Source organism: Rhinolophus sinicus, linkage group LG06 (genome assembly GCF_036562045.2).
Source record: "Rhinolophus sinicus isolate RSC01 linkage group LG06, ASM3656204v1, whole genome shotgun sequence".
Classification (NCBI taxonomy): Eukaryota; Metazoa; Chordata; class Mammalia; order Chiroptera; family Rhinolophidae; genus Rhinolophus; species Rhinolophus sinicus.
The window spans coordinates 121,733,336-121,746,992 of NC_133756.1; the positions used below are offsets into that span (position 1 = coordinate 121,733,336).

At 37.3% G+C, this 13,657-nt stretch overlaps 2 protein-coding genes across 2 annotated transcripts; one reads left to right on the forward strand and one right to left on the reverse strand.

Annotated features, from left to right (window-relative positions):
* Nucleotides 1-1,694: 1,694 nt before the first annotated feature.
* Nucleotides 1,695-2,630, forward strand: LOC109436945 (olfactory receptor 51A7). Its single transcript, XM_019715825.2, has one exon. It carries the CDS (start codon nt 1,695-1,697, stop codon nt 2,628-2,630), a length of 936 nt encoding a protein of 311 aa, XP_019571384.1.
* A 5,394-nt stretch (nt 2,631-8,024) lies between these two features.
* On the reverse strand, nt 8,025-8,966 carry OR51G2 (olfactory receptor family 51 subfamily G member 2). The gene has a single exon (XM_019715818.2). It carries the CDS (start codon nt 8,964-8,966, stop codon nt 8,025-8,027), a length of 942 nt encoding a protein of 313 aa, XP_019571377.2.
* Between the last annotated feature and the right edge of the window lie 4,691 nt (nt 8,967-13,657).

Sequence of the window (13,657 nt, forward strand, 5' to 3'; positions counted from 1 at the left end):
ACAGAATAAAATCTGCTAAATAGGCAGTCTGACAGATTATGTGCAGAATGATTTTCATGGTATTTGAAAATCTACTATCTCCAAAATATACTTTCTCTGAGCTTGACATTAGGTTTGCTGCCATGGTGGGAGTTAAATAAAACATGTCAAATTGTTTAGGAGCTCCCAGTCTAGCAGCTACAGCTCCATTTACAAGCAGACAAAACAGATCTGTGTAGATAGTACCCAGAAAATACCAAATATTTGGGTCCAATTCTGCTTGTTGTTTATTATGGTTTTCTTGGCTATCCTCTAAACAATTACAAAATACAATATCAATTCACAAGCAAACATCATTTTAGAGGAGCCCAATAATTTTCGGTGCCCCATATATTTTCCATTGATGATTGATAATTTTTCTTCTTTTGCAATTTTAACTTTAAAAAAGTTCTGGAGTGAGATTAACATCTCATGTGAACTCTAGCCTTTTGTTCTCTCTTTATTTTTACATCTTTGCATTTTTATTTGCAATTGAAATTATTAATTTAATAATTTTCATTTATTTATTTATGTATTCATCAGGCTTACTAAATATATCATGGGATTTATGATGGCTATCTTAGATATGTGTGTTTCTCCAGTAATTTTTACCAATTATTCAACATTGGGATATCCTGAAGCTCAAAAAGTTCACAATAAGTTGCAAGATTACATATTTTACCTTTGAAAATAAAATGTTGACTCTTTAATAGAAACCCTCACAATAAAATCGGGGTTTAGTTTAATATCTGAATGGATCTAAAATTTTTTCATTACAAAGAGAAAGGGAGTGATTTGGATTTATTTCACTTAGAACTTCTTTGACTAATTTGCTCAGAGATAAAATATAAGATAATTTGATCAAGAGAGATAAGATGAACATACTACTGTATGGCTGCACCACTTGCTCTTGAAATAATAAAATGATAACTTGAAGTGTGGCCCATAGGCATTTGAGCTAGGAGCTATCCATTTCACATAGGAGTACAAACACTAAGACAATAAGAATACATAACCCCCAAAAGTGTATCCATGCTTTCCATTTCTTCCAGTTCTTCTGGAAACCATTGTATAATCAATATTAATATTTTACAGATGTTCATAATTTATTCAGCCTCTATTAGTATTTATGCTCACATATAAAGTGTGGATAATCAGTACTTACCTCATAAGTTTAAGACTTAAATTAGGCTATAAATTTACTTTCTATTATTTAACATTTATTGTAGTGTTAATATTTTCAAGATTCTCTGATTATTTTTTTAGACTATTGTTTTTACACTTTATTCCTTGACATCAGGGATCTTGTTATGAAGTCAACAAGAGGACTATTGAAGGTCATGTGGAAAAGCAGGGGAAAGATGCTGAGTGCCTGTCACTGATTCAATCAAGCAGCTCTGCTTTGATATGACCTTCATATTTGGATAAAATTGTTTGAAAATCACCACCTTAGGATAAATTGTTGTAAGTGAAATTCCCATGTTGGAAAACATGAACATGTTTAAGGACTTTGATATATATTGCAAAATGAATTTTAGTAATATCATACAAATATGCTTCTACAAATATGTAAAAGAACTGCTTATCCCCACAACACTGAGTTTTATCCAAAAGTGTGACTTCTTTTTGTTTATGTGATTTCAGATCTGGCTAAAGAGCTCACATTCCCACTTGTGATGTCTGTTTTCAATAACTCTGAGGTCCAGCTTTTTCTTCTGATTGGAATCCCAGGTCTGGAACATGCCTACATCTGGATTTCCATTCCCATCTGCCTCATGTACATGGTTGCCATCATGGGAAACAGCACCATCCTTTTTATCATAAAGAAAGAGCCCTCACTTCACGAGCCCATGTATTATTTCCTTGCCATGTTGGCCACCTCTGACCTGGGCCTGTCATTTTCCTCCCTCCCTACTATGCTGAGAATCTTCTTGTTCAACGCCATGGGAATTTCACCCAATGCCTGTTTTGCTCAAGAATTCTTCATCCATGGATTCACTGTCATGGAATCCTCCGTACTTCTAGTTATGTCTTTGGATCGCTTTCTTGCCATTCACAATCCCCTGAGATATAGTTCTCTTCTCACTAGCAAAAGAGTTGCTAAAATGGGACTGATCTTAGCCATCAGGAGCATTCTCTTAGTGCTTCCATTCCCATTCACTCTAAAGAGATTAAAATATTGTCAGAAGAATCTCCTTTCTCACTCATACTGTCTTCATCAGGATACCATGAAGCTGGCCTGCTCTGACAACAAGATCAATGTTATCTATGGCTTCTTTGTCGCTCTCTGTACTATGCTGGACTTGGCATTAATTGTTCTGTCTTACATGTTTATCTTGAAGACCGTACTCAGCATTGCATCTCTGGCAGAGAGATTCAAGGCCCTGAATACCTGTGTCTCCCATATCTGTGCTGTGCTCATTTTCTATGTACCCATCATCACCCTGGCTGCTATGCACCGCTTTGCCAAGCACAAAAGCCCCCTCATTGTAATCCTTATTGCAGATACATTCTTGTTGTTGCCTCCCTTAATGAACCCCATTGTATATTGTGTAAAGACTCGACAAATCCGAGAGGTCTTGGGGAAATTGTTTAGCATAGGTAGGAGATAAGAACTTGAATATTGAGGTAATAATTTCCTGCCAGTAAGTATTTATTGGCACCTACTATGTGTTCAGCGCTACAATGGTTACTATCTAGTAGAGACTGGGAGAAGAGCAAAATGTCGTGCTGCACAGAATTTATAATAAAGTCGGAATGTAATATTCAGTGGGAAAGATGATATAATCAGGCGATATATGACTCACAGAGGTTTAATTAACATTTTAAGAGCAGTTGAAACTAAACACGATGTTATGTAGCACTTGTGTTTGAGTCAGCCCTTAAAGAATGGATAAAATTTGGACAGATTGAGATTATTCAAGTAGCATTTATTAAATTTATACAATGTACACTCATTATACTATTGAGGAGAAGTAGACTAGCAGGGCACACAGCAGATATGAAGGATGTTAGTCTGGTTGAGAGTATGATTTAACAAATAAAGTGCAATAATTTTGAATTGTATGAGTGAAGCAGATTTTGGAATACCTTAAAAAGCCTTTAAATGTCTCAATTCAGGAGGTATTACAGACACAATTTAATCTCTACAACAAATGCCTAACACGGTAAATCAAATTTTAAGAATGGCATGTCTGAAAGCATGAGTGAGATGGACTATTGATCGTATCATGTCAGTCACCTCAGGTGAGAGCACATGGTTACTCTCTTAGGTATCTCCTCTCCTACTGTAATAACTACGCCAAGGCTCAAAGCTACACTGTCTGCCAGAACTTTGCTCTCTGCTTGGCTAAAAGCCAGAGAACTTATCTCCCCTATTACTTCTCCCTACCCAAATTTATTCTTACCTCAATGTTTACTATCTCACTTTATTTTCCATATCCAATCTGACATAAAGTCCTATCGAAGGTTTTCTCCCAACCATTTATCATTTTTCCTGTTCTTTCTATCTATCTGCCAGAATCCTCATCTCTAATCACCATCCTCTCATGCAAGAACTTTTTTATAGCTTCCTAGTTTGGCCCTTTGCTTCAATCTCACCCTCCAATTTGTTCTCCACTTTGCAGCCAGTTACCTTTAGTAAAAGTAAAACAGGTTATGTTATCCTCTAACTTAAAACATTCTCATTCTCTCCTATTATAATTGGGGCATAGAACAAAGTCCATGGACGCTTCTGTTATCCTCCTGCCCCCCTGGAAAAAAAAATCTCATGATCAACTGCTCGTTCTCTCTCTCTCTCTCTCTCTCTCTCTCTCTCTCTCTCTCTCGCTCTCTCTCTCTCTTTAAATTAAAGTTTATTGGGGTGACAAGTGTTAGTAAAGTTACATAGATTTCACGTGTGCAATTCTGTAATACATCATCTATATATCACATTGTGTTCACCACCCAGAGTCAGTTCTCCTTCCATCACCATATATTTGAGTCCCTTTACCCTCATCTACCCCCCCACCCCTTACCTCTGGTAACCACTAAACTGTTGTTTGTGTCTATGAGTTTTTGTTTCCTCATTTGTTTGTCTTGTTGTTTTGTTTTCAGTTTTATATACAATATATAATATACTATTCTGCCATAAGAAAAGATGAAATAGTATCATTTGCAACAACATAGATGGATCTTGAGATTATTATGCTGCCTTATTTCTTGCCAAGAATCTGAAAACACCTTGACCTCTCCTGTAGGCATGATGAAAACTCAGGCCACAACAAACAATAGCCAGAGAACAAAGACTCTTGAGAGAGGAAAAGGGCCATAGAATTCATTGATTACAAGTCTCTAATTTACAGATGAAGGAACCAGAGCACAGGAAAAAGCAATGACTTTTTAAGGCCATACAACAAATGATAACTGAAATTGTCAAAAAATGGAACTCAGAAAGTTTCCATATATTCATATACTTGACGTTGACTCTTAACATCAACCTATTAAAGAAGATGTTATTGTAAGCCCCAATAAAACTGAGACAAAAATTAAAGGTGTAAAAGGAAGGGACAAATTGGAAGAAAGGGAAAGAAGTTTCCTTATGTCAGAGGAAGTGTCAGACCTACACTTGTTTTCTAGGACTTCCCAAGGGTAAGGCCCTATAGGTTTGGTCCTGGGTATGGGAACTGGAAGAACTGAAACCATGAACAATTAGGTAAGGGAGGTGTTGGAATTTCATCCTGATTTTTATCTGTGATAAGATTGGAAGGAGGAAATAAAATCCTGGATGGATAAACAGTGCTCTAGAGAGAGAAGGCCGTATAATTGACAGGCAAATACTTTGCATACACTTAATTGACAACGTATTATATGTCAATGTATTATATGACAATGTATTATATACTTTGCAAAATATATTGTGCATAGTATCTTATTTAATCCTGATAATAATTATCTGAAGTAGATATTACTCTCATCCAAAATTTACAGCTTAGAGAAATTGCTTTTTCTTATCAATTCCACTCACTTCCCTAATTCATTCTTTATATTATAGACAGAGTGAACATCTTAAAATGCAAATGTGGTTATGTTACTTTCCTGGCTTAATAATTCATTGGCTTCCCATTATCCTGAAAGTACAGTTTCTATTCTTTGACTTGGCCTGTACACCTTATCAGCATTTTGCTTCGCTCATAGTCTAGACTCCTGCCACACTTTTTATTCTTTCTGCTACTATTATCTGGGACTTATCTCAGTTTTTAAATTTGCTATGTTCTTCATTCATCCATCTGCCAAATTGTTCATTGGAATACAAAGGGATGAAAATATAATGCAACAGTGTCTGGTAAACAAACAAAGGCTAAAACCTATAGGCTCTATAAAATAGGATTAACTTTTTCCAATAACAATAGAAGGTAATTGAGGTTGTAGGGAGAATGACAAAGCAGATTTGCATTTAAAAATAATAGTAGAAGAGTAAGAGAGAACTAAAAGGAACAGGCAGAAAGCTTTAATCTAGGTGAACAAGGCAGGTGATGAAGAGAAAAGAGTCTGAAATTAATAACCAGATGAATGATAGTGCCACTCACTTAAGGTAGAAAATAATAATTCAGATTTAATTCTATCGGGTTGAAGTGTCTAATAGCTTTGTTTGAGGGTCTCTGCATTTATTTTTCTCTGTGTCTAGGAGTTCTCACCACCAAATCTATACTATCTACCTAGGAGAAAATGGGTAGGGCCTATTCCTTGTATAGAACAATACCTGGCACATAGAAAGTACTGTATGTGTTATGAGAAGAAATAAGTGGATGAAATATGCATGTGGTTATTGTTGGTGTCTGTGAAATCATTCACAGGTCTCCTTCCCCTCAAAGCTGTTTCAGAGCTCCCTCTTTTATTTATCACACATTCTCCATGATATGTTTTACTCTATGTTATTAAGTTTTATTTTAGGAATAAAAATAACTAAAATTTATTGTGAACTGAAAACATGCTAAGAATTTTCTTTGAAACTTTACATATCATATATTTAAATTATGTAGAAGGCCTTCTGTTAGGTTTATTTTAATAGAAAATTGAGCTCATATAAGTAAAATAATTGTCCTAAGTCACAGAGTCAGAAAGTAAAACTTTCCAAACCTGACTCTAAGTATAGTATACTTTCCAGTGTATCACAATAACTTTTTAATTCATTATAAGATATGAGAACATGACTCCTATATGAGGGCTAAAATTGGAAGTACACAGCATAGATATAGATTCCAGCTGTGGAGTTGTAAGCATACTTCGGAATTTGCAGTGGCTTATGTTTGTTCTGAAGTTTTGTGTGTACACAGGCACACAGGACATAAACCACCCATGACAATTATACACACATTCTATTTTATTCTATTTGTTATGCAAAAATAATCTTGGGTCTTCCAAATGATGAGGTATCACATCCATTTTCACATATATCCAGTTTCACATCCAGTTTCACATATATCCATCATTGCAGAAACAGCTTTCTCATGCCAGACAGGATGTGGCACTGGTGGGGGGGTGGGGACATGACCAGTGAAGAGTTAAATGTCAAGTGCTAGATTGCCTTGGATGAGACCAACCTCAAGTGAGAACTGGATCCATGTAAACCTCATAGTAGAGGATTTTGTACTTGGCCCTCTGTCACTCCTTTTTTGATCCTGCACTAAAACAGTGCAGGAAAATGACATCCTTATATTTCTCTTCGATGTTCAAAGCTCTCCGTGGCAGCATATTATCCAGGGCTGCTTTTCTCACGGATACCTTGAGTCAAAATTACAAATACTTTATTGACATGTATTACTCAAAAGATATATGCATATATTTTAATCTGGGGCAATGCTGAGATACAAATTATCTCTTTTGTTCATTGGCTCATCACCTTTCTAATATGGTCAGTGTCTCAACCTCTTTTAATTTACACCCTCCACACACACACCCCATGTTCTCTACTCTTCCCTGATATGCTAGGGAACAACAATGACAACAGAAAAACTTCAGATATTTCCCTGAATATATTTTCTTTCTCTCACCTCTGCCTCATCTTCGCACATGCCCTTCAGAGTGGGCCATAATTTTCTACTTTGATTACTTAACTTTTATATGTTCCTTAAGGCTGGCTACTGTGTCATCTCAGTAAAACCTTTCTTGACACTTTCTTTCCCCAGCTGGAGAAAAATATCTCTCTTTTGGTTTCTTCATCAACTTCTTACCTTGAGCAACACAATTGACATGTGGCTGTGTAACAAACCATCCCAAAATTCAGTGTCTTATAAAAACACATTTATTCAGCTTACAAATCTGCAATTTGGGCTATATTCAGAGTAGGATGGATTTTCTATTTCACTGGATGCCAACTGGAGAGATGGGAAAAACAGGGTTTGAAATAATTTCAGGATTTGTTCACTCACTATTAGTTAATAATTAGCTATGGCTAAGACCTTAGTTGCGTCTATTGGCTGGAATACCTTCATGTGGCCTCTCCATGTGGTCTGAGATTCCTTTCAGTATGGTGTCTGGGTTTGAAAAGCAAGCGTTAAGTAAGATAGAGATATAGATGGATATCTGTATCTATATCTATATCTATCCAGAGAAAGACAGAGAAAACAAAAAACATATCACTCTTTATGACCTAGCCGCAGAAGTTTTACAGGTCACTTCCACAACATTCAATTCATTGAGGCAAGTCCTACCCAGTTATGAGAGTTGGAGAAATAGACTCCATCTCTTGATGAAAGAGTGACAAGTTTCTGGAAGAGAATGTTGGATTAGAAATATTTCTGTAGTCATTTTTGGAAAATACAATCTGCCACATCCCACTACATTGTGTTTTTCCCCAACCAAAGTGAGAGTTCTGTGAGAGCGATGACTTCTTGTTCATTCCTGTATATATTTGTTGAGAAAATAAGTAACAGTATCCTCTGCTTCATGTACATTAGGTATTATAAAAGATAGAGGAGTAAGTAAGGGTACATTCAAGGAAATAGTGCCTCCAAAACTAGACACAGCTAGTAACAAAAGGCATGGGTCACACGGTCCCGGATCTGTTTGGTCTTCACACTGTAGACGATGGGATTCATCAGGGGAGGGAATAGAAGATACACAAAGCCCATGATAACTTGTACCAGATGAGGTGTCTGTTTTCCAAAGCGGTGGATGACAGACAAGCCAATCATAGGAGTGTAGAAGAGAAGCACAGCACAGATGTGGGAAACACAGGTGTTAAGAGCTTTGAGTCTCTCAGCCTTGGATGCAATGGATAACACAGTACGCAGGATCAGAACATAGGAGAAGAGAATAAGCAGTGAGTCTATACCCACTGTGGAAACAATGACAAACATGCCATAGATGCTGTTGGCTTTAATGTCTGCACAGGCCAATTTCATGACTTCTTGGTGGAGACAATAGGAATGTGAGAGGACCCGGGAGCCACAATATGGGAATCTCTTGAGCATAAAAGGCAATGGGAAAATGAGTGCTGCACTTCGGCCTAGGGAAGCCAGGCCAATTCTGCCAATGGCTGTGTTGGTGAGAATGGAAGCATAGTGCAAGGGGTGACAAATGGCCACAAAGCGGTCAAAGGCCATAGATAGTAGCACAGAGGACTCCAGGAAGGACAAGCAATGAATGAAAAAGAGCTGAACAAAACAGGCATCATGACCAATATCTCGTGCCCCAATCCAAAAGATGCCTAGCACTGTAGGGAGTGTGCATAGAGACAAACCCAGGTCAGTCAGAGCCAGCATGGACAGGAAGAGGTACATAGGCTCATGGAGTGAAGGCTCTGTTTTAATGATGAAAAGAATTGTACAGTTACCCAGGATGGAAACCAGGTATATGAAGCACAATGGGATGGAGATCCAGATGTGCATGTGCTCCAGCCCAGGAATGCCACTCAACAGGAAAGTGGAGGAAATGCTGCTGCTGTTTTCCAAGGATCCCAATGTCATTGTGTATGGAAGGAAGAGGGAGTTGGATTTCCTCACAATTCCTGAAATGAATTGAGAAAAAGCTAGTGGCTGCTCCTGAGGAGAAAAAAAAAAAAAAAGATTATTACAAAGTAGATCTAGAACTCTGCAGCTCCTCCAGAGGTCATATCCTTCTGGACCCTGGTTTCCTTTCAACATTTGTTTAGATAATTTTCTTCTTTGAATTTTTTTCTCCTTGCTCCTTCAGGTTAAGAGGTTTGAGCATATTCACTGTTCCTGTTATACTTAACTTTGCCTACCCCTTATGAGAAGACTTTTAATTAAATACTCCTCATATACCTACCTCTTTTCTGCCAGGACTCTCACTGACACTCCAACCTTTCTTTCAACTTCTCTTCCCTTATCTTACTTCTTTTGTTCTTCCTTTATCTCCTTCCTTCCTGTTCTCTCTTCCTTCCTATTCTCTCTCTCTCTCTCTCTCTCTCTTTCTTTTTTTCTTAACTTCATCAGCCACCTATAGACAGAAAAATTCTTCACTCACCTTTTTCTCTGGTCTTCCCACGGTAGAAGCCTAACTTGATCCAGATAGCTCATAAATGCTACTACTCAGCTCACAGAATTCCATCAAGAACTGGAGAGTGCATGAATGGCTATCTGTAAAGTTATTCTTGGTGTCTGGAGTAAGAAAACACAGCGCTGATCCTCACATCAGTCAGTGACTTTCATTCTTTAGAATCAACTGGAATCAACTAGGAATCAACTGCTGTGAGCGTAGGTGGGAGGAGAGACTGAAGCAACATCACCCATGGCCACAACTCCAATCATAAAGCAGAGTCCGTGAGAGTCCATAGAACAAAAGGCAATAATGCTGGTAGGGTTCTGTTTTCTTTTTTTTAACAAATGAAGAAAGGAAGATTCAGGAGGATGCAGTAACTGGGCAAAGGCCATATGCCGATTTAAGACTCCTGATTTCCAGAATAGTGATCTTCCCACTCCCAATTAATAATCTCACAAGAATGTTAGCTCAGAGTGGGCAAGGCTTTCCTTTGTTTACTTCTGTAAAAGGGCTTAGAATGTGCCCTGGTATACAGTATGTGCTCAGCATTTTTTTTTTAAATGGCTGAATAAAAGTTAAATTTTATTTAATTAGTTATTACTAACTTGGTCCATATTTTATCTCTTTAAAATAATTCTGTGAATAGACTTTTATTAATAGTATGATACAGATGAGGAAACAGAAACTTAGAGAAAATTAACATTTCTAAGGTCAAAGATATAGTAAATGGCTAAATGGGATTTGAACTGAGATCTGATTTTTTTCTCTAGACTCCAGGCTCTAAACAACCGTTATACTTTCTTCCTACATTGATGATAATTCATTGTCTACTAGCAGCAGCAGCTAGCATAAAATCAAGGGCTTAGTAGGGACAGGCAAATTATATGGTAGTTAACAATATAAGTCATAAAGCATAAGGCAGAAAATATTTTTGACACGAAAATAAAGTAGGGTGTTAAGAAAGAACTATAATACTTGATGAACATCCACTATTTGTCAGACACTGTACCAAAAACATTGCAAGAGAAATGGCATGAGACCTTAGAAAAGACTTGCAAGTTAATATTATCTCAATTTGCAAGTGAGAAGAGAGAAACTTAGAGAATGTGATGATGTGACTAAAGTCATACAGCCACTCAGTGGCAGAGCTGGAATTCAAACTTAAATCTCTAGAGCACGAAGGCACATTCTGAAAATTTGGAAACATTTAGGTTAGCAAATCCAAACAGTAAACAGATGTCTGAAGCTGTTGTCTCCTTTCTGAGCTAGTGCTAGAACCAGACCTGGCATCCATGAAGTCAGCAAGATCTGACTGCAGCCGTCACCACCTTGGGCAGGAACTCTCTATAGCCTTTCTTGTACCTGCACAATTCTTTCTCTCCGTTCCCTCTGCAAAGCTCAGACTGAGCCTTCTGGGACCTCTTCTTGGTTCCACAGCTCAGTACCAAACACCTGCTTATTATACTGACTCCTCACACACCAAGGTTAGGTCCAGAGGCTCCAGGCCTTATATCAGGGAAGAAGGAAGACTAAAATTAGAGGCTCTGGAGAGATGGGAGGGTGAATGCTTCACTCCCTGACTTTTATGCAACTGCCTATCATCTCCATTGAGAACCTTTTAAGGATCTTTAATCAATTCCCTATTCTGATGATCTCCCTCAAGCTCATTATCTTAGACCATGGGACTAGGGAGAAGGGAGTAAAAGAGAGTGGTCTTGTGAAATGTCTAGATGGGAGCTCAGAGGATGCCATATACTTGTAACTACTGGTGAAGGATCAACCTTCACAACTTCAGGAAAGCAGAGTGGGTGCTGTTGATAGTGTTTATGTATGATGTATCATAACTGTATAGTTTATGCACATTGTATGTGACAATATGCATGTTGGGTATATATAACCATATGCAAAATTTAAAAGGGCTTTTGAATTAATGCTTTCCCTATAACCAAAGAGGAAGCAAGAAGTCAGGCCACGTTCTTGGAAATATTGTGATAGTGTTGATGCTTATTCGTGCCCCAGGTAAACCTATATGCTCCTGACCTCTGCCTACACTCAAGCACTCCATCTCCTCTTTCTGTACCTGATTACTCAGAACTTAACCCTTTGTTTTTAGACATTAAGGGACTAACTGGAAAAACTAATCTATTTTTATACCTTGTAGGCAATATGAACCCCTGCAAAGGGTAGTTAAATCTGAAAAGCAGTTTTATATGTTAATACAGGGATATGAAGAATTGATCACTGACTTTTGGACTCTGAAACCTGATGGAGAAGACATTTTAGAGAGAGGAATGAAGGGCCATTTCAGTGTTTTCATTACCCAGGTAATTAGTGTCTGGATTATTGGATCTTTGTTGGGAATATAAAGGTATAAATAGTAAGGAATGGCCCAGATTCCCCAATCCAATCATAGGAGATTATTCCAATTCATTGGCTTGACTGGTCCCTTTGGAATACAGTGAGCTTCCTTTTGTGGCCACATCCCATTAATCTCTGGCTGAGCATGTATATGCAGTTGAGAGTTATGAAGCAGTATTTTTCAAATCATAGCCCCCAGATAATCAGGATCAGAACCTGCAGGGATGCTTGCTAATATGCAGATCTCTGGGTCTCAGCCTTGCACAATCAGAAACTGACATTTGTGACAACCTCAAAGGTTTAGCAATTTTCATATATCCTTGTTTTTATGATTTGTTTTCAACTCTGATTCCAGAATTTTTATTCCCTCTATAATTAACAATGCATCTTCACTTTTAGCCTGGAATTCATTCGAAAACACAGTTACCTCTTATATTAGATTTCCAAGATTGCAGTGACTACAGACTGGGTGGCTTTAACAAAAGAAATTTATTTTCTTACAGTTCTAGAAGTTAACAAAGTCCAAGATCCAGGTGTCAGGTTTAGTTTCTTGTGAGGCCTCTCTCCTTGGCTTGTAGGTGGACACTTTCTTGCTGTGTTCTTCTTTTTTTTTTTTTTTTTAAATTAAAGTTTATTGAGGTGACAATTATTAGTAAAGTTACATAGGTTTCAGGTGTACAATTCTGTACTACATCATCTATATATCACATTGTGTGTTCACCACCAGAGTCAGTTCTCCTTCTATCACCATATATTTGATCCCTTTTATCCTGCTGTGTTCTTACACGGCCTTTCCTCTGTACATGAGTATCATTGGTGTCTCTTCCTCTTCTTATAAGATACCAGTCATATTCCCCACACTCACAAGTAATATTTATTTACAGTATCTGAGTCCAAGCACTGGAAAGAGAGAGATAGTATTAGATGTGATTTGGCAGAAAATACATTTGAATCTCAGATATTATAGACAGAAAGGGAGAGAGATAGAGATAGAGATAGAGAGAGAGATAGAGAGAGAGAGAGAGAGAGAGATTGAATTAATCTTTCAACATTGATTAGAAGGGCATAAAGTTTGATCATATTATAGGAAAGATAATCCTATCTGTTTTAAATCTTAGCTATGAAACTTTTGTAAGGGAAAAACAAGATGTGATATGGGGAGAGAGAAAACAAAAGCCCACATCTTCTAGCCAGAAAAGAGTGGTGAAAAGAAACAAGGTTGAGAGAGAAGAGGCAGAGAGAGAAGTAAGGAAAGGTCTCATACACAAAGATGGTACCTTGAGGAGAGACCGAACTAGGAGAAACTGGAAATGACCTAAAGGAAATATTATTGGCTTGGACTGAGAGAAACTGATGCTACAATGAGGTGTGTTTTTTTTTAAATTTCAGTATTATTTTTTATTGTTGTTATTGTAATTTCCCAGGTTAAATAATTGGTAGATATTTATGAGGAAGACAGATGATTTAGAAAGAAAATAAATAACATTTTTCCCCATGCACATCTTAGTTATACTGTGAGTAAAATGATTGCCCATCTATATTTACATAGTGCCTGCAATGTATAGTTCCCACAAATATTCCATGCTATTTTACATCTTTTTGTGTCTTTGTTTTTACTGTTGCAATAATACATGTCTCAGTCATCCCAAATGTTAATATGTGTGGGGAAACTTAGAGGTCAGAAAGTCTAAACAGAAAATTGTCTGAATATTTATTGAGAATTGATGTTGTCAGGCACTGTGTTAGAGGTTAACATGAACTATCTCATTTAATCTTCACAATATCCCTACAAGGAAGA

Coding starts and splice junctions, on each gene's coding strand:
- LOC109436945 (XM_019715825.2), top strand. CDS start 1,695: ATGTCTGTTTTCAATAACTCTGAGGTCCAGCTTTTTCTTCTGATTGGA.
- OR51G2 (XM_019715818.2), bottom strand. CDS start 8,966: ATGACATTGGGATCCTTGGAAAACAGCAGCAGCATTTCCTCCACTTTC.